Source organism: Ranitomeya variabilis, chromosome 8, assembly GCF_051348905.1.
Source record: "Ranitomeya variabilis isolate aRanVar5 chromosome 8, aRanVar5.hap1, whole genome shotgun sequence".
Classification (NCBI taxonomy): domain Eukaryota; kingdom Metazoa; phylum Chordata; class Amphibia; order Anura; family Dendrobatidae; genus Ranitomeya; species Ranitomeya variabilis.
In genome coordinates this window covers 107,858,017-107,879,012 of record NC_135239.1, presented here as the reverse complement: position 1 = coordinate 107,879,012, position 20,996 = coordinate 107,858,017, and the positions used below count along the sequence as shown (strand labels likewise).

At 46.7% G+C, this 20,996-nt stretch overlaps 2 protein-coding genes across 7 annotated transcripts in view; one reads left to right on the top strand and one right to left on the bottom strand.

The window, feature by feature from the left end:
• LOC143788707 (uncharacterized) overlaps positions 1 to 16,823 on the bottom strand; it is a 155,643-nt gene extending 138,820 nt beyond the window's left edge. For 2 of the 6 annotated variants that reach the window (XR_013218716.1, XR_013218717.1), the window contains exons 1-3: positions 16,633 to 16,823; positions 14,178 to 14,335; positions 13,458 to 13,581 (exon numbers count right to left, since the gene is read on the bottom strand). Coding sequence is in view for 2 of the 6 variants with exons in the window: in XM_077278544.1 (XP_077134659.1) it covers positions 8,943 to 9,063 (121 nt within the window). In the remaining 4 variants the exon portion in view is untranslated. Of the gene's footprint in view, positions 1 to 8,942; positions 9,103 to 13,457; positions 13,582 to 14,177; positions 14,336 to 16,632 lie in introns of those variants that run through there. The other 4 variants (XR_013218718.1, XR_013218715.1, XM_077278545.1 and 1 more) reach the window with 4 other exon arrangements.
• Positions 15,708 to 20,996, top strand: part of LOC143788702 (flavin-containing monooxygenase 5-like) — a 233,255-nt gene continuing 227,966 nt past the window's right edge. The window contains exon 1 of the mRNA XM_077278533.1: positions 15,708 to 16,064. Within this exon, the coding sequence (XP_077134648.1) occupies positions 15,933 to 16,064 (132 nt within the window). The 5' untranslated portion in view covers positions 15,708 to 15,932. The remainder of the gene's footprint in view (positions 16,065 to 20,996) is intronic.

Below are 20,996 nucleotides of genomic sequence, written 5' to 3'. Positions count from 1 at the left end.
TCAGAGAGTGGGCCAAAGGCAGATTGGCAGGACAAGCCATGACATGAGCCAAGACAAGACAGAGTGTGTAAAGAAGTTTCATGGCAGAGTAATGCAAGTATCCCAAGACTTGGGCTTCACCATTCAAGACCAGATACACAGGCAAATGTTGGCACAGGCCTTTGTGCATGGACTGAGACAGCCAATCAGGAAACCACTGATAGTGGCTAGGCCTGAGAACAGGTCAATAGCAGTGGACTGACCCAGCAAAATGGTTCATGTGCACCTAGGAGACTGTTTATTGCTAATTGTTGCCAAAACTGCCGCTATTATAGCACCACAAAGAGCGCGAATAAGGAAACGGGTGCCGTGCTGCTGAGAACGTCGGAAGGGGAGCCAGAGGTGAAGACACTGCAAAGTGCTGATCAACACACCAGAAGAACCGCTGCAGACTCCAGAGAGGAGACACCGACCTCAATAAGGTTAGCAAAGGGGAGAAGCTATGTCGGAGCAGGGGGAAGAAGTGATGGCAGATGCAGCCACAGCCCCTGTAATGCCCCAAGACCTTGGGTTGGATGCAGCCGCCGGTCTCATGGCACCCCCGGGCCTCGCCACGAATGCACCTGCAGGCCCCATCTTACCACCGCAGCCTCAATCAGCAGGCCGGACCCCGCTGCTGCTACAGTACCCATCAAACTGTTGTCCACAGTAGCCAAAGGGATTGAGTCCCAACCATGGGTGCAGAAGACAGCCCCTCTCATGATGACCACTGACCTGGAAGCGCAAACCACCCTACAAAGACAGAAGAAGTGTCAAGTGTTACATCTGTGGCGAGTTTGGCCATTTCCTGAACCAGTGCAAAGCACCCACGCCCCCGAAGAGACTGGACCCATGCAACCCAAGAGTTGGTCCAGAGAAACAGGTCAAGGAAGAAGTGCAGAAAGCGATGAAGTACCCCGTCCATAGGACAGAGGCAAGCAAGCCAGGTCCGCAAGACACTGCGCTCCTGACATGTAAAACTTCATCTGCAGGACCAATACCTCAAATTACCCTTAAAGTGGATGGCGTTGTCAGATCCAACGTGGTGCAGCCAGAAGTGTGATGACACCTGTGGAACTCGCTGATCCCACCTGTCTATCAGAATCCTCTGTGTCTCGCATGGGAATTGGTGGTCAAGTCAGACATTCTCAGCTTACAAAGCCACTGAGCGTGTGCACTCAGCCAGGATACTCTATCCTGTCCCAGTTTGTGGTGTAAAGGACCTGCCACTCAACCTGCTGGGAGCGAACCTACTGCAGAAGCTGAAGGCAACCACAGTGTTCCAGGAAGATGGGACAGTGACACTTTCTTCATCCCTGACCCGAGAAGAGTCATGCTGGCGGTCCTACAAGAACCTTAAGCAACCGATGAGGCCTACTCAAGGAGGTGCTGGATGTAGTACCAGAAAGTCTATGGTCTAAGGGACCCCAGCACGTGAGAAAACCTCAAGTTGCCCCAGTACGGGTGTCACTCAAGCCATGTACCCCGTACCCTCGTAAGGCCCCGGCCAGGCCTAGAGTCAAGCTGTCTCTGACCAACTGAAGGTCTACCTGGAAATAGGAATCATTGTTCCTTGCACATCACCTTGCAATCCCCCGCTTTTCCCGGTCAAGAAAAAGACTGTAAAAGGAGAGCCAGCAAAGTTCAGAATATTACATGACCTGAGAGCTGTGAATGACATCACGGTGTTTGAAACTCCAATTGTGCCGGATCCGCACACATGCTGCTCGCGAATGTGCCTGCCACAGCAAAAGTTTTCACAGTGACCGACCTGGCTAATGTTTTCTCCAGTGTTCCCCTTCATCCGGAAGACCAGTTCCTGTTTGCCTTAATGCACCAGGGGGGACACCACACGTGGACAATGATGCCACAGTGGGCCCAGAACAGCCCTTCACAGTTCACCAAAGCCATGTCCACGGTCCTCACCAACTGGGTCACAGAACATGCAGAAGTAACCCTGCTACAATACATGGACAATCTACTCCTTTGTGCAATTGACTTTGACACGTGTAAAGCCCAATCCTTGTATCTCCTACTCTACCTGGCGGAGCAGCACTGCAAAATCTCAAAGAACAAAGTCCAGTGGTGTCTGAAGCGAGTTACGTTCCAGAGACACTGTATTGCTCACCAGGTGAAATACCTGACAGATGACCGGAAGACCACAGTGGAGAAGATGGTCCATCCAACAACTCCAAAGGTGCTACAGGCCTTCCTTGGTCTAGTTTCGTATTGCAGAGCCTGGATCCCTGATGCCTCAGTCCTAATGCAGCCTCTGTGTGAATACGTCAGCGTGACCCCGTTCCTCCTGACAGATGCAGCCTTCAGCTCGTTCAAGAAGTTAAAAGGCGCAGTAGTCTCAGCGCCAGCACTAGGCCTATCTGACTACGAGAAGCCATTAAGTCTCTACTTGATGAGAAAAGAAGGCCTTGCTACTGGAGTCCTGACGCAGCTTCAGGGGGGAAGCAGAGACTTTTGCACTACTTTTCAGCTCGCCTGGATCCAGTTGCAAGGGGAGCCTCTTCCTCCCAGGACAGGACTACTGACATCAGTGGAAATACCATTGGAAATCCTGGCTCTGCATGACATCTCAGCAATCCTCAACCAAACCCAGCTAAAACATCTCTCCACCGCCAGGCATCTTTGCCTCCAGTGCTCTCTACTCTTGCCCGACAATGTCACAATCTCCAGATGCACAGTCCTCAACCCGTCCACTCTACTCCCACTCCCAAGGGGGGATACAGATATGGACCCTCAGATAAAAAGTCTGATCAAAATCTGCATGATACCTTCTGCAGGGATCTGAATTTGCTCCGGACGGATGACCATGATTCCTTCAGCATCATGCAACAGGAAACAGCAGGACTACCCAAGGTGGCAGAAGAGCCACTGACCAACCCAGAGTTGATCCTCTATGTCGATGGCTCCAGATTTGCAGATGATGAAGGAAGATTCCACATGGGATGTGCAGCGACCAGCAATCAAGAGATCCTGTGGTCCAGAAGTCTGCCGCCTAGTCTGTCAGCCCAGGAAGCAGAACTGATAGCGCTGATGAAGGCCTACCAGATGGCAGAAGAAAAGACTGAGAAAATGTATACCGATTCGAGGTACTCGCATGGCATAGCACACGACTTCGGACCCATCTGGGCTGCAAGGGACTTCATCACAGCAAGCGGAACAACCGTGAAGCATCATGGAGCCATTAAGGACCTGCTGAACGCACTTCAACTTCCAAAAGTGGTGGCAGTACTAAAAGTCAAAGCGCATGGAAAACTAAACACAGTAGAGGCACGAGGCAACAACATGGCGGATATGGCAGCCAAAAGGAGCAGTCAAGGGAAGACAATATGGAAAAGTGGGAGAGGTCGTAGAGCCGGACGGCTACTACATGACAACTGAAGACAAGAAACCTGACCAAATGACGTCCTGTGATCTGCTCAAAAAGCTGCAAGAGCAAGCCCCAAAGGACAAGAAGGAAGGCTGGATGCAGAAGTGAGCAACACATGAAGAAGGAAGGGTATACTCAATGGACTACAAACCCTGTTTACCCCGAAGCATGTACCCTATGGTGGTCCAGTGGGCACATGGGCCCACACACAGATTAAAGACACAGATGAATGATCTGATTGGTGCTTACTGGTTCGCTCCAGGGATCCCCACCCTAACAGCCAAGTTCACTAGCAACTGTCTGACCTGTGGCAAATGCAACCCTGGAAGAATGGAGAAAGTTCCCACACATCATCTTGCCAGACCACTGTACCCCTTCCAGAGGATCCAGATAAGACCACATCCAGATGCCGCCAAGTGGAGGATTCGAATATGCCCTTGTGGTCGTGGACGTGTCCGTAGGATGGCCAGAAGCTTTCCCAGTGAGGAACCAGTCAGCAAAGACTACTGCAAAGAGGCTACTCTCAGAGACGAGATATGCAGCTATGGGGTCCCAGAAGTGATATAGAAGTAACCGGGGACCCGCATTCACAGGAAACCTCACACGAGAGATCTAATCAGCAGTAGGGTCTGACTTAGGCCTACACACTCCCAATTACACTACTCAGTGTTAGGCACACTCCCAGAGGCCCAGAAAAGCTGTTACCATATGAAATTTTGTTTGGGTCTAGTCCCGGGTTAGGGGTATCCTCTCCCTCAGCAGCTGATGCAATATGATACTTTGTCTGCTTATGTAAATTGAACTCACCAAGAAACTTGCTAACATCCATTCTCGAGTTTTTTTCTTCATTCCCAAAACCAGATTCAGTGTCCGATATGCACTCCTCGAAGCCAGGAGACTGGGTGTTGGTGAAAAAGTTTGTAAGGAGAACACCACTCGATCCCAGATTTGATGGTCCTGCTCAAGTGCTGCTGATGACACCAAACTCTGTGAAACTGGAGGGAAGACCCACTTGGATCCACTCATCGCATGGCAAGAAAGCTCCCCTACCAGAAGATGACACCCAAGCCAGAATGATGTTGTGGATGCCCTGCCTGACCGAACAGATGACCTACCTGATAAAGACTACACATCGCTCACTACACATGCTATTGACTAAGAGACTGATTGCAACGAACCCCCGTTAGGGACAGATCTCCTGACCGCCCACTTGCGAAAAGTCTGTACGGAGTGGGGCACAGGCGTTAGGCTTGTGTCAGTTCGCCGACAGCACAAAAGAGTTGCAGCGCTTTGGGACAGGAGGCTAGGATTAGGGCAAGTGATATCTAAGGGGGGCTTGTGATAGAAATATATATATCATGTAGATCTCACTTGCATGTATACTCCTCTATAATCATATATACTCATATACTCACAGCTAATATATACATTATAATCAATGGCTTAAAATGGCTGACAATGAACTGATATAACCCAGACAGATCATATGGGGTTTTCCATCCCAAAAGCAGAACAGCGTCAGATGTTTTATGACTGCTGATCAGATGTCTCCACTTTGTCCTAGATACAGAACTCAAGTTTAGTTGCTTAATCCACTGTCATATGAGCATTAATCACAATATTCCATATATGTTTAGATAACCAATGACAGAGGAGCTAGACAATATGGTAATTAACTAACCACCCCTAACAACCCCTAACCACTCCTTTCTATCTGCTATCATAAAAACTATGTATGTACAATAAAGTACCAGTATTGATGGAATGTTATTGACACAACAATGCTTGTGCTTGTCTCATTCCTTGAGCGCTCAAAATACTCAGTCTTATTGGGAGCGGCCACAGCACACACAGGGATATATTTATCCAACCCAAATATTTCCATATCACCATCACCGTTAAGAACAAATACCCACTACCCCTGAAATCTGAGCTTTTTGATAGGCTACGGGGAGCTAGGGTATTTACAAAATTAGATCTGCGGGGTGCTTACAATCTGATTCGCATCCGTGAGGGGGACGAATGGAAGACGGCTTTTAACACCAGGGATGGGCACTATGAGTATCTGGTGATGCCCTTCGGGCTCTGTAATGCCCCAGCCATTTTCCAAGACTTTGTGAACGACATCTTCCGAGATATGCTCACCACCTCGGTCGTAGTCTATCTGGATGATATTCTCATCTACTCTCCAGATATCGACTCCCATCGGAGAGATGATCGCAAAGTCTTTGACCTCTTACGGGCAAACTCCCTCTACGCCAAATTGGAGAAGTGTGTGTTTGAGCAGGAGTCCTTGCCATTCCTTGGTTATATCATCTCTGCCCAGGGTTTGGCTATGGATCCTGCCAAGCTACAGGCTGTGATAGACTGGCAGGAACCCCATCCTCTTAAAGCGGTGCAGCGCTTTATGGGGTTCATTAACTACTATCGACAGTTCATTCCACACTTCTCAACGTTGGTAGCTCCCTTGGTTGCCCTTACCAAGAAGGGAGCAAATCCCAAATTGTGGTCTGTGGAGGTCTCCAAGGCCTTTAATTCCATAAAGTCACATTTCGCTAGCGCTCCCATCCTACATCGCCCCGATGTAGACAAACCCTTTATCATGGAGGTGGATGCCTCATCTGTTGGTGCAGGAGCAGTCCTCTTCCAAAAGGATGCTCAAGGTCGGAAGCATCCTTGCTTCTTCTTTTCAAAGACCTTTTCACCAGCAGAGAGGAATTATTCCATCGGGGACAGGGAGTTGCTGGCCATGAAATTGGCCTTCTCGGAGTGGAGACATCTCTTGGAGGGAGCTCGTTTTCCTTTCCAAGTCTTCACAGACCATAAAAATCTGGTGTACCTACAGACAGCCCAGCGGTTAAATTCTCAACAGGCTAGATGGTCCTTGTTCTTCTCCCGGTTCCATTTCACCCTCCATTTTCTTTCTGGGGAGAACATTCGTGCCGACTCTCTCTCTCGCTCCGTGGTGTCATCAGTGGAGGAGGAAGAGGAGCCTCGGCTTATTGTCCACACTGAGAGCCTGAGAACTGTAGCCCCAGTTTCGCTAGAGTCTGTGCCTCCGGGCAAGACTTTTGTACCACCCAATTTGCGACCGGAGGTTCTCTCGTGGGCTCATTCGTCCAGGGTGGGTGGACATTTTGGGACAAAAAGGACATCTGAGCTGTTGGCGAGGATGTATTGGTGGCCACATATGGTCCGTGATGTCAGGGATTATATTCTGGCGTGTGTCTCCTGCACCAAAAATAAGTCTCCTCGACAACGGCCAGCTGGGTTACTCTATCCATTGCCGGTGGCAGACACGCCCTGGGACATGGTCGGGATGGACTTTGTGGTGGGTTTGCCCAAGTCTCAGGGCTGTACCATCATTTGGGTTATCACCGATCACTTCTCCAAAATGGTGCATTTGGTGCCGCTTCCGCGGTTACCTTCGGCACGGGCCTTGGCAGCGTTGTTCATAAAGCACATCTTTCGCCTACACGGTATGCCAGACAAGATTATCAGTGACCGGGGTCCCCAGTTTGCGTCTCGGTTCTGGAGAGAGCTTTGTCGTCTTCTCAGCATTGAGTTAAATCTCTCCTCCGCATATCATCCAGAGATGAATGGATTGGTAGAGAGGGCCAATCAGACCTTGGTCACATATCTGCAACATTTTGTTTCAGCCAGACAGGATGACTGGGCATCCTTGTTACCGTGGGCAGAGTTTGCGCTGAACAATGTGGTTGCCGACTCCACTGGACAAACCCCATTCCTCCTCAACTATGGTCAGCATCCGCGGGTACCTGTGCCTATGCCCGTGTCTTCTGCCGACTCCAGAGTGGCAGACTGGGCTGTGGAAGCACGGGATATTTGGGACCGCACTCAGGATGCCATTCAGGCTTCCAAGGAGAGAATGAGGTCCTCCGCCGATGCACATCGGCGCCCCGCTCCGACCTTTGCTCCTGGCGACTTAGTGTGGCTCTCCGCCCGTAACATCAGGCTGCAAGTGGAGTCCGCTAAGTTTGCACCTCGCTACTTGGGTCCTTTTAAGGTCCTTGAACAGGTTAATCCTGTGGTCTATCGTTTGGCCCTTCCGCCACGCCTGGGTATCACCGACACCTTTCATGTGTCCCTCTTGAAACCCGTATACATGTCCCGGTTTTCTGGGTCATCTGCTGGGACATCGGGTTCGTCTACGGAAGATTACGAGGTGAGCGCTATTTTGGGGTGCAAGGTGGTACGTGGCAAAAAATTTTATTTGGTGGATTGGAAGGGTCATGGTCCTGAGGACAGGTCCTGGGAGTCTGTTGAGCACATTCGGGCTCCGCAGCTCATTGCTGCCTTCGAGCGTGGTGAGGCCCAAGGGGGGGGCCCTAGGAGGGGGGGTAATGTTAGGGGTCGAGTTCCCACCTCTGCACAGGGGGAATCTCGGGCCATCTCCGCTGCGGTCTCCCATTCTTCTCCTGCCGCAGTGGAGCCTGCTCAGCGGAGACGTAAGTCCCAGTGTCTTGCTCAGTCCCACTCTGTACAAAGAGTTACTGCTGCTTTTCCTGCTTCTGCCATTGAAGTCAGTGCTGGGCAGCGGCGAGCAGATGCTTCTGGGACTAAGTCCTGCTCTTCTCGTTCTGAGCATGCCCAGGGCAAGATCTCTCAGTGGAGATTTAGGGTCACATGCTCAGGTATGGCAGCCTCTCATTGGTCCTTCTGGGAAGGTCTTTTACTTGCTGCAGCTATATAAGGCTCGCATGGCCGCACGGCCATGCGCTAGTATTGCTTTCATTTATGTACTTTGCGCCAGTGTGGTCTTGTATGTGTGTGTTCAGGGACCCGGCTGAAATAAGCCCCTAGAATGCTGGCACCTCCGGCGAGGAGTTCGTATGCTTGTGTGTTCAGGGACCTGGCCGAAATAAGCCCTTAGAATGCTGGCACCTCCGGTGAGGAGTTTCGTGTGCGTGCAAGACCACTGACTGCTCTTGTTTAGACAGTTAGTCTGTGCCTCTGTGGAGTCTAATAGGGCGCAGCGCTTTGAGTTCACGGCTGCTCTGTGAAGTAACAGAGTTAGCTAACACTGCTATTAGTTCCGCTATTTACTAGCAGCAGGTTCTCCGGCACGGTGGACCCCGGGCAGCGATCGCATCTATCCTAATAAAATATATACTTTCATTAGGTGCGTTCCGCTAGCCCTATCATAACACTGACAGATACCCTTTAAGTAGCAGCTACTTTTAGCTCTCAACCTAGTATAAAAACAAATTGAGCAAATACCCTGCAGTAAATATTAATAGGAGACAGCAATGATAATGTCTGTAAACTGCTGTGAAATTAATGACGCTATAAAAGTGAATAAAAACAGAAATTTAAATAACAAACAGTACTCAGTTCACACGGTTTTGATTAAAAAAAAGTTTAAAAGGCCATCCCACTGCGTATGCAAAGCCGAAAATAATGAGCTGGAACACATGTTGAGGTAAGTGCAATGTGTATATGCGCATTCACACTGGCCATCATTTTTCTGAACCATAAAGTAACAGGGAATTTAAAAACAAAAAATCCTTATTCTCACCTGACCGATCACCTCTCAGACCCCTCCAAACCTTCTTATTACATCTTCTAATCTGCACTGAGAGTGCTTGATTTCCAGCGCTCTTAAGAGGCTGCACATTGTCATGGCCTTCTGATGTCATGTCTAGAGTTGAGCGAATTTCTTTGGGTCCACGCTTACTCGGCAAGCTATAGCCCTGTTTGTTGGGCTCTTCATGCATGTGCTGTAACAGTGACACAGCTGCGACACATGCAGCTGCGTTGCCGAACAGCTGGCACGCTCCATGTATCTGGGTTCCCTCTGCAGCTTATTCGGTAAGTGCTATAGCTTGCCGAATAGGCGGGAACCTGAAGAAATTCTCTCAACTCTAGTCATGACCTTCTATTAGCTTGTGCAGAATTGCCCCGGGCCTTCTAAGAACTGGAAATCCTAGGCTAGTGTGAGACCCAGAAATTCTAGCATGAACAGATGCGATAAGGATTTGATGGGTGCTGGTGAGTACAGAGGAGTCGGAAAGGTGAGCGATAAGGTAGATTTTTATTTTTACATATTAAATTTATGTTCAGGGGTCTGAAGAGGGACAAGCAAATTTGTATTTTGCCTTATCTGCTCAAGTCTAGTGTTTCTCACAAACCCTGAACTGGCAGACTGGCACATCTTCCCCACAAGCATTTTAAATACAGAATGTTCTATTGCCCAAAGTGTTAAAAACATATACACGTGAATTCACATTATATCATATGAATATTATAAAAACAAGACTATTTCCTTTATATAAATCAAAAAAAACAAGCAAAACATTCAAAAGAAGCAAAAAAAAAAAAAGTACGGTATGTTTTATTAGGTAGCAGCTTGGCTTCACCTGGTGTTTTTCAGGAGCATGCTATATAAGCCAGTAGCATAGCTACCAGGGGGCAGAAAGGGAGGGGGCCCATAGGGGGCCCACTCGGAGCTACACTACTGTAACTGCATTGGCGTGCGCAAAGCGCCAATACAGTTAGTTTCTGCGGCAGAACAGGGAGAATTATTCTCCCTGCTCGGCCATCCAGCCGCTATGTGGCCCATGGGCAGGTGGGGGGGCCCAGTGTCAGCAGTGGGCCCCCCACCTGTCATTGCAAGTTCAGCTGTATCGGCATCTAGCTGATACAGCTGACCGCATTGATGAGAGAGGGAGCGTTACGCTGAGGTGAGTATTGGATTTATTTTTTTATGGGGGTGCATCATGTTATAGAGGCTGCCTATGGGAGTGCAATATACAATACAGGCTGCCTATGGGGATGAAATATAGTTTACTGCATCCCCATAGGCAGCCTGCATGCATAGCATAATGCACCCCCATAGGCAACCTGTATAGTATAATGCACCCTCATAGGTCACCTGTATAGTATATTGAATATACTATTTAGGTTGCATATGGGGGTGCATTATACTATACTATACAGGCTGCCTATGGGGATTGTTATGATCCGGTGGTAGGATCTCAAAACTGACCTGACACATATGACCAGAATATAGGACAAGTTCTGGGGAGGTGGAAGCTATACTGACCGCAATCCTGATCCTATCCACAAACACTAAAGGCAGCCGTGGAGCGTTCCTAAAATCCTAGATGCCTCGTTCACAGCCTGAGAAACTGACTACCCCTAGAGAGAAAGCAAAGACCTCACTTGCCTCAGAGAAATAACCCCAAAGTTTTAGTCAGCCCCCCACAAATAATAACGGTGAGTTAAGGGGAAAAGACGAACGTAGAAATGAAATAGGTTTAGCAAATGAGGCCCGCTAACACTAGATAGACTGAAAATAGATAGGAGTCTGTGCGGTCAGTACAAAAACTATCAAAAATAAACCACGCAGAGAATACAAGAACCCCCACACCGACTCACGATGTGAGGGGCGCACTCTGCACCCCAGAACTAACCAGCAAGCGAAAAATCACATATAAGCAAGCTGGGCTGAACTCATCAAATACAGAGAAACGTTTTCAAGGAAATAATGAGCAAAATGAACAAACAAACTTAACTTCTCCAGCAGGAGACTGGTCACAAGGAATATTCAGGAGCTCTCAGAAACAGGACTGAATACACCGACAGCAGGCAACAAATGAAGGGCCAGGTGAATTAAATAGGCCCAGCATAGCAGGAAATGAAGCAGCTGAGCCCAGCCATATCGCTAAAGGCCACCAGAGGGAGCCCCAGAACAAACTCACACAGTACCGCTCATGACCACAGGAGGGAGCCCGAGAACGGAATTCACAACAGGGGATGCAATATACTATACAAGCTGCCTATGGGGGTGAATTATGCTTTGTATACAGGCTGACTATGGGATGCAATATACTATACAAGCTGCCTATGGGGGTGCATTATGCTATGTATACAGGCTGCCTATGGATGGGGATTCAATATACTATAAAGGCTGCCTATGGATGGGGGTGCAATATGCTATACAGACTGCCTATGGATGGGAGTGCAAAATACTATACAGGCTGCCTATGGATGGAGGTGCAATATACTATACAGGCTGCCTATGGGGGTGCAATATACTATACAGGCTGCCTATGGATGGGAGTGCAATATACTATACAGGCTGCCTATGGGGGTGCAATATACTATACAGGCTGCCTATGGGTGTGCAATATTATATGTACACAGGCTGCTTATGAGGGTGCATTATACTATGTATACAGGCTGCCTATAGATGGGGGTGCAATATACTATTCAGGTGGCCTATGGATGGGGGTGCAACATACTATACAGGCTGCCTGTGGGAGTGCAATACACTATTTATACAGGCTGCCTATGGGGGTGCATTATACTATACAAGCTGCCTATCAGAGTGCATTATGCTATGTATACAGCCTGCCTATGGGGGTGCATTATACTATGTTTACAGACTGCTTATGGGGGTGCATTATACTATGTATAGAGGCTGCCTATGGATGGAGGTAAAATATACTATACAGGCTGCCTATGGATGGGAGTGCAATTTACTATACAGGCTGCCTATGGGGATGCAATATACTATACAGGCTGCCTATGGGGGTGCAATATACTATACAGACTGCCTGTGGGTGTGCAATATTATATGTATACAGGCTGTATATGAGGGTGCATTATATTATGTATACAGGCTGCCTATGCATGGGGGTGCAATATACTATTCAGGCAGCCTATGGATGGGGGTGCAATATGCTATACAGGCTGCCTGTAGGGGTGCAATACACTATGTATACAGGCTGCCTATGGGGTGCATTATACTGCGTATACAGGCTGCCTATGGATGGGGGTGCAATATACTATACAGGCTGCCTATGGATGGGGGTGAAATATACTATACAGGCTGCCTATAGATGGGGGTGCAATATACTATACAGGCGGCCTATCGATGGGGGTGCAATATACTATACAGGCTGTCTATGGGGGTGCAAAATAATATACAAGCTGCCTATGGGGAGTGCATTATACTATAGAGTATGCCTAAGGGGAGTGCATTACACTATGAGTATGCCTATGGGGAGTGCATTATACTATATGGAGGCCCATGGGGAGTGCATTATACTATCTTGAGGATTGTCTGGTGCATTATACTATATGGAGGCTATCTAGGGGGTCATCATACAGTGTGGAGATTAGTGTTAGAGCTATCAAACAGTTTGAGGGATACTAAGGGGTCAGTATATATACAGTTCTGGCAAAAATTAATAGACCACCACATCAAAACCCTGACATGGGCAGCCCAATCTCCAGACCTGAACCCCATTGAAAACCTTTGGAATGTAATCAAGAGGATGATGGATCGTCACAAGCCATCAAACAAAGAAGAACTGCTTACATTTTTGTGCCAGAAACTGTGAAAGAATGGAGGAAAGCATGCCAAGACGCCAAGCTATGATTAAAAATCATTAAAATCATAATGATTTTGAATCATGGTTATTATTAAAATATTGATTTCTGAACTCTTATGAGACGTGAAATGTGTCTTTGTTGTAATTTCTGCAGCCGAGTCCTGGCAGGAAGAAGTTGTCATGTCGGTCTGGGCCTGATGGAAAAGACGGGAATAGTGAACAACTGCATGAGAAAGAACGTCAGCGGTAAGTCATTATCTGTAACTGAGCTGTGATTTCTTATGTTCCATAGGACTGGTATCTACCACTGTCACCATATGGCGGTAACATCAATATTGGTCGTTATATAGAGGTGATCTTCAGTAATAGCGCGGTGATCTGCTGAGGTTCTCCTCCACTTTTAGGGTGCATCACCCAGTTATAATCAAGGTTACCTGGTTACGGGCCCACTCAGAAGCTTTGCTACACTTCTGAATACCCTTCACGCTCTGCAAGTAGGGAGATGCAGGTAAGATTATAACACTGGGTGTCAGTGGGGAATACTGGATCAATTTGTAGAAACAATTGTTACAGACAGAGTAATAGACCATTCAACAACCCCAAAGCCCAACAGTTACATTTGCAGCTTAATGTTTACTCTAACTATGAAGATTATGAAACAGTGAAAAACAAAAAGTGAGTCCAAATCTTACTTAAACTGTCCAGATGGAAACTTGCCATCTACTGTCTGGAGGAAAAGGGAAACGCCTGTTTATCAGTTAGTCTTTAAAGGAGAAATCAGTTTCAGAATTTTTCTTCACCTTTTTGGCTGCTTGCCTTTAAAACAAAATAGTTTTTGAACCCTAAGGTGCTAATTCAATACAGCGAATATTGAACAGACATAGGACAACTTGTATTTCCAGACCAACTCAGAGAATTCCTCCATCAATACATATTAAAAAAATGTTAACTGGGTGAAATACTCCCATAACAATTGAGTACATATAAAGGACCAATTGCAGTAACGGAGACCATGTACCAATTAGTACAATAATATAATTTTTATTAGCATATGATTAAAAAAAAATGAAATGATTGGTCGATAAGGAGGGCATAAGGACAAAAAGGAGAGAAATTGTCATCACAACAAAAACTTGGATTACATCAATAAGTAAATAAATACGACTACAAGCATAACCACGATCATATTCCTGCAATTAAAAAACACCACATAATTAGATGCATATCCAGAATTCGATCGTTGAATGCTTATTTTTTCCTCAAATTGAATACAAGAATTTTGCACACAGAGAGAGATACTAATGCATGAAAGATACAGTGCAAGTGCTATGTCACTAAATAATAATGAACAATTAAATCAAGGGTAGACTGTATGTCTAATATGTCCATACAGTTGTGCAACTCGAAGTTACCTGAAAATTGTGACTTTTGCCATTTAACCTCAGTTTTGGCCAGATTTGTGAGAGAGGGCGAATCATGGACTGGCATGATGAAGCCCACCAGACATTCTTCAAAGGTTATGTCGCTTTAGTGGAGTAACTTGCATCAGAAATGTACTCCAGTCACTAAACTTTGGAAATAAACAAAAACAAACAACAACATCATCAGGATACTCTTTCCATCCACAGATTACACTTATAGCCTTAATCATGACAGGTATCATCTGAAAATTGACGCATTGTCAAGTATCCTAAATATGATGGAAGAATTAAACATCTATATACAAAAAATGTGTGGCAAAATATAATTTTGTTTCCCCTTTAACCCCTTAATGACCGCCAATACATCTTTTAATTGACCTGAGATATTTGAGAATAGCCTCCCCATACAGGTAACAATCCAGCAGCTGTCGGCTGTACACTATAGCTGACAACTTGCTGCATCAGCCACGATCAGTGTTTGCATCGTCCAAATCTGTTTAACCCCTTAGGGTATGTGTCCACGTTCAGGATTGCATCAGGATTTGGTCAGGATTTTTCATCAGTATTTGTAAGCCAAAACCAGGAGTGGGTGATAAATGCAAAAGTGGAGCATATGTTTCTATTATACTTTTCCTCTAATTGTTCCACTCCTGGTTTTGGCTTACAAATACTGATGAAAAATCCTGACCAAATCCTGATGCAATCCTGAACGTGGACACATACCCTTAGATGCTGCTGTCAATAGTGACTACATCATATAAATGGTTAACAGAGTGCGAGAGCTTCCACTTTATCCAAATTTGTGCCCTCAGATCATGATTTTGTGGTCCTGATGTTTGCCATGGCAATTCACGACCAAATAGCGGCCTTAGAGTCTGCCGGCTATAGTAATCTGCTCAGAAGTTACCGACATTTAGGTGGTAAAAATACACATTTTCATTTCTGTCATGCCACTTTGCATTAATTCCTGGAAAGCACCTGAAGAGTTAATAAACTACCTGACTGCAGTTTTCAATATGTCAGGGGGTGCTGTTTTTAAAATGGTATCACTTTTGGGGCTTTCCCAATATGTGGGACCCCTAAAGTCACTTCAAACATGGATGAGTGCCTAAAAAAATACATTTTGTAAATTTCCTTGAAAAAAATGAAAAATTCCTGCTATATTTTTAAACCTCCTAAAATGCTAACAAAATAAAATAACATTTTACAAATGGTGCTGATGTAACGCCGACATGAGGGAAATGTTATTTATTAATCTCTTGCGGTGGTATGACTCTCTGAATTAAAGGGATAATCATTCAAAGTTTGAAAATTGCTAATCTTTTACATTTTTCTCAAATTTCTGATATTTTTTATAAATCACAAGATATATCTACCTAAATTTACCATTATCATAAAGTATAGTGTGTCACAAAAAAACAATCTCAAAATCACTTGGATTTGTTGAAGTGTTCCAGAGTTATTACCACATAAAGTGACACGGGTCAGATTTTAAAAATGTGGCTCCGTCACTAAGGGGTTAAGCCAGACAAGCAGTTTCTCGTTTGCACAATCATGGCTCCTTTCCATCTGGACATTATCACTGCGGCTTTGGACTCTTCAGCGCATTGTTTAAACATTCCTCACAGTAGAAGAAAACAAGTGGTGAGCAGCGACGCGGAGCTGTCTGGAGGCTGTTTTCGTTTTCTTATTTTACCGGTGGTAATCAGAGCTTTCACTTTTTAGTGATCAGCTACTTCTGAAGTCATGGTGAAGAAAATTTGTATCATTGGGGCAGGTTCTAGTGGTTTGACAGCAATAAAATGCTGTCTAGATGAAAATTTGGAGCCCATCTGCTTTGAATCGTCTGACGATATCGGAGGCTTATGGAGGTTCAAGGTAAGTGCAAAAATGAAATCCATGTTTATACAGTGCAGTTCTGTTGCATTTTCCGCATGTTTTTGAGAGTCTTATATCTTCTGAGTGCTGCTGACATTGGGTGCAGTCAGACTGCTGTATCGCAATCCTCATACTGGCAGTCTGCTTTCCTGACCTGAGCGATGATGGCTGCACAGAAATACATGCTATGAAGCTCAGGTCAGAAGAGCTGCTAGTCCGAGAGTTATGATGCGATTCTTGCACAAGCAATATGGCTGTCTGACTGCACCCTTTCCGTTATACAGACATGTGGGTGCCTGCGGCTACAGTCACAGATCACAGCACTATGAGCAAATCCTCTTCAAAATAAACAAAAACAGAAAAAACACAACCCTGATGATTAAACATGCATAAAAGTAACACATGAAACACCATGTCTAAATCTGCTTCACTACAGCAACAAAAAACATGTATTTTTATAAAACCTCACAAAAAAGCAAGTTTTTTTTAACTTTTTATAGAAGGTGTGTTGCGTGGATTTTGTTTTCTCTGTAAATAATCTACATGTGTAAACTTGCTGTAATATTACCTTTCTCCACATCTGCTGCAGAAGGTAAGTATAGAAGCCTTGCCCAGTCTTCACCAAAGATCTGCAGCTCATGCCAGCTGTTTTGTCCCCAGTACATTGCTGAGCATCTAGATCACCCCTCTGCATAGAGCTTCTTATCTGTAGACCTTCCTCAAGCATTTAGTCAGGGAGGAAATGATCTGAACAAGGAAACTGCCCCCCCTCCACTTTTCAACTATGAGCTTTCTCTCCCTGACCTCAACCCTTTGGGATAAACTAGAACAGATTGTGGGCCAGGCCCCTTCATCCAACATCGGTGTCTTTCCTCACAAATGCTCCTCTGAATTAATGGGAAAAAAATTCCCATAAATATTCTGCAATACAGTAGAAAGGCTTCCCAGAGGAGTGGAAGCTGTTTTAGGGGGGACTGACTTATTAATAATTGCTACGGATTTAAAATGAGTTGTCATAAATAGGGTTGAGCGAAACGGATCGGTCATTTTCATAAATCGGCGACTTTTAGGCAAAGTCGGGTTTCATGAAACCCGAACCGATCCTACAGTGGGATCGGCCATGCGGTTGGCGATCTTCGCGCCAAAGTCGCATTTCATATGACGCTGTCACCGCCGTTTTTCATCCAATGGAGGAGGACGCAGAGTGTGGGCAGCGTGATGACATAGGTCTCGGTCCCCACCATCTTAGAGAAGGGCATGACAGTGATTGGCTTGCTGTCTGCGGCGTCACAGGGGTTATAAAGGGGCGTGCACGCCGACCGCCATCTTACTTCTGCCGATCTTAGCATAGGGAGAGGTTGCTGCAGCTTCGTCAGAAGCAGGGACAGAGCTACGAGGAAATATAAACCCCCAAACCGCTTGTGCTGGAGCGATTTTGACTGTCCCACACCACCTTTTTGTGCAGGGACAGTGGAGGTCGTATTTCAGTGCAGCAGCTGCATAGCTGTGTGCACGGTGCTGTGCAAATCAACTGCTTTTTTAAACGCAAAATTCCTGTTGCTCCTTCCTGCACAGTTACCTATCTTGTTTATTTGTCTACATTTTTGTGTTCAGCAGTCCTTTTTATTGCTGCCATACTTGAGCTCATTGTAGGGAGCTTGTTATTGTATTTTTTTTTTTTTTTAAATAATAATTCCAGCCACTTTTCTGGCACGTTCCTAGTGTTGTATTATACCACTGGGCGGCCAGAGTTGAGGTTCTGTGTCTCCCCCCCCCCCCCCCAAAAAAAAGGGGAGATTAAAATTTGCACACAGTGTATATTCTGCTGTACTGCTAGTGTGTCGTATATATCAGGCAGCCACTTTCTGCCACGTTCATAGTTTACTGTTATACCACTGGGCCAGAGTTGTGGTTCCGTGTCTCCCCCCAAAAAAAGGGAGATTCTTAATTCGCACACAGTGTATATTCTGCTGTACTGCTAGTGTCGTATACATCAGGCAGCCACTTTCTGCCACGTTCATAGTTTACAGTTATACCACTGGGCCACAGTTGTGGTTCTGTGTCTCCCCCCCCCCCCCCCCCCCCCCCCCCAAAAAAAAAAGGGAGATTCTTAATTCGCACACAGTGTATATTCTGCTGTACTGCTAGTGTGTCGTACATATAAGGCAGCCACTTTCAGCCACGTTCATAGTTTACTGTTATACCACTGGGCCAGAGTTGTGGTTCTGTGTCTTCCCCCCCAAAAAAAAAAGGGAGATTAAAATTTGCACACAGTGTATATTCTGCTGTACTGCTAGTGTGTCGTATATATCAGGCAGCCACTTTCTGCCACGTTCATAGTTTACTGTTATACCACGGGGCCAGAGTTGTGGTTCTGTGTCTCCCCCCCCCCCCCCCCCCCCCCCCCAAAAAAAAAAAGGGAGATTAAAATTCGCACACAGTGTATATTCTGCTGTACTGCTAGTGTGTCGTATATATCAGGCAGCCACTTTCTGCCACGTTCATAGTTTACTGTTATACCACTGGGCCAGAGTTGTGGTTCTGTGTCTCCCCCCCCAAAAAATGAGGAAGTCTGGTGGAAGAGGCCGTGGGTGGGGGTTGTCAGCTGGTACTGATGGTGGTGCTGCATCTGGTGGTAGTGGCAAAAGCACAGTAGCACCTAAGGCTGGAGGTGTTGAGCCTGCGTCATCGTCTGGCTACACAAGGCCTCGAAGGCTCCATTACCTGGGAGTAGGAAAACAGCTTTTAAAGCCGGAGCAGCAGGAAAAAGTTTTGGCTTTCCTTGCTGACTCAGCCTCTAGCTCTTTGGCCTCCTCTTCCCAAAGTTCAAAATGTCACAGCAGCCAGTCGTCAGTGGATGCTCCCGGTCAGGAACAAGACGTTTCCTTGTGTCCTTCTTCCAAACCAAAAGTGAAGGATGCGTCAGGCGACACAACAGGTTACTCCATGGAGCTCTTTACACATTCTGTGCCTGGGTTAGAAAGAGAAATTGTACCCTGCCCATTACAAGAAGAATCGGACATGGAGTGCACTGATGCACAGCCACAGCTAGATTATGATGCAGTTCCATTGAGTCAGATCACTACATTGCCCTCGCAGTTTGCTGAGCCAGAATCTGACCCTGATGAGACTATGGTGCCCTGTCCCGAACGCTATAGCACCTTACACGGTGACACTGAGGAAGGTGCACATGACATTGAGGAGGAGGTGATAGATGACCCAGTTGTTGACCCAAATTGGCAGCCATTGGGGGAAGAGGGTGGCGCTGACACTAGCTCAGAAGCGGAGGAGGGTTATCCGCAGCAGCAACAATCTACATCGCAACAGCTGTCATCTGGCAGGCCCGTATCAGGGAAAAAACATTTGACAAAACCAGTTTTAGGACAGCGTGGCCATCCTGTGAAAGTTGCACTGCGTGCAATGCCTGAAAAGGAATTCCATAGTAGGAAGAGTGCAGTGTGGCATTTTTTTTGACCAAGATCCCAATGATCAGTCAAAAGTGATCTGTAAAAAATGCTCAAAGACCTTTAGGAGAGGGAAGATTCTTAACAATTTAAATACAATGTGCATGCGTAGACATTAAAACAGCATGCACTTGCAAGCCTGGACTAACTACCTAACGTCCCGTACCGTTGGTGCACCAGGTCTGAATGAAGGTAGTCAGTACCGCAACATTGCTTCCCTCACTGTAAGCCCACCGGTTAGGACACCAGCAGCAGCAAATGTGGAGGGATCGTCGCTAGGCCAAAGCAGTCAGGGAGTCAGAAGGTTATTGGTAGGAAGCACTGTATGTAGGCCAACATCACCAACTCACTCTCAATCTGCCATGTCCACAACCACCACCACCGCTAGTTCCACCATAGGCAGCTCTCCAGTCCAGCTCACCATAGAAAAGACTCTTGTTAGGAAACGAAAGTACTCATCCTGTCATCCGCGTACACAGGGTTTGAACGCCCACATTGCCAGACTTATCTCGTTAGAGATGATGCCCTACCGGTTGGTTGAAAGCTAAGCTTTCAAAGCCCTGATAGCCTAGGCAGTACCACGCTATGACCTACCCAGTCGCCACTTCTTTGCGAGAAAAGCCATCCCAGCCCTCCACCAGCATGTCAAAGACCGCATTGTCCATGCACTGAGGCAATCAGTCAGTGGGAACGTGCACCTCACAACAGATGCATGGACCAGTAGGCATGGCCAAGGACGTTACGTGTCCATCACGGCGCACTGGGTTAATGTCGTGGATGCAGGGTCCACAGGGGACAGCAATAGTGGGACAGTTCTGCCTAGCCCACGATCTAGGAAACAGTTGGCTGTAGACGTTCGCCACCCCACCTCCTCCTCCTCCTCCTCCTCCTCCTTCTCCTCCTCCAGAAGCGAAAGCTCGTTAACAGAGCGCTGTCGCACGACCACTCCATCCGCAGCTGCCAGTGTTGCACACAAGGTGTCCCATTATGGAACAGCTAGTGGGAAGCGTCAGCAGGCTGTGTTCGAAATGAAGTGTTTGGGCGACAACAGACACACCGCGGAAGTTCTGGCCGAGTTCTTGCAGCAAGAAACTCAGTCATGGCTGGGCAGTGTACATCTTGAGGCAGGCAAGGTAGTCAGTGATAATGGAAGGAATTTTATGGCTGCCATAGCCCTTTCACAACTCAAACACATACCTTGCCTGGCTCACACTTTGAACCTGGTGGTGCAGTGCTTTCTTAAAAATTATCCGGAGTTACCAGCCCTGCTCTTGAAGGTGCAAAGACTTTGCTCGCACATCCGCCGGTCGCCCATACACTCCAGCCGTATGCTGAACTATCAGCAATCGCTCAATCTTCCACAGCACCGCCTAATTATCGACTGTTGCAACAAGGTGGAACTCCACACTGCACATGGTTCAGAGGCTTTGTGAACAGAGGCGTGCTGTCATGTATTTGTGGGAGGATA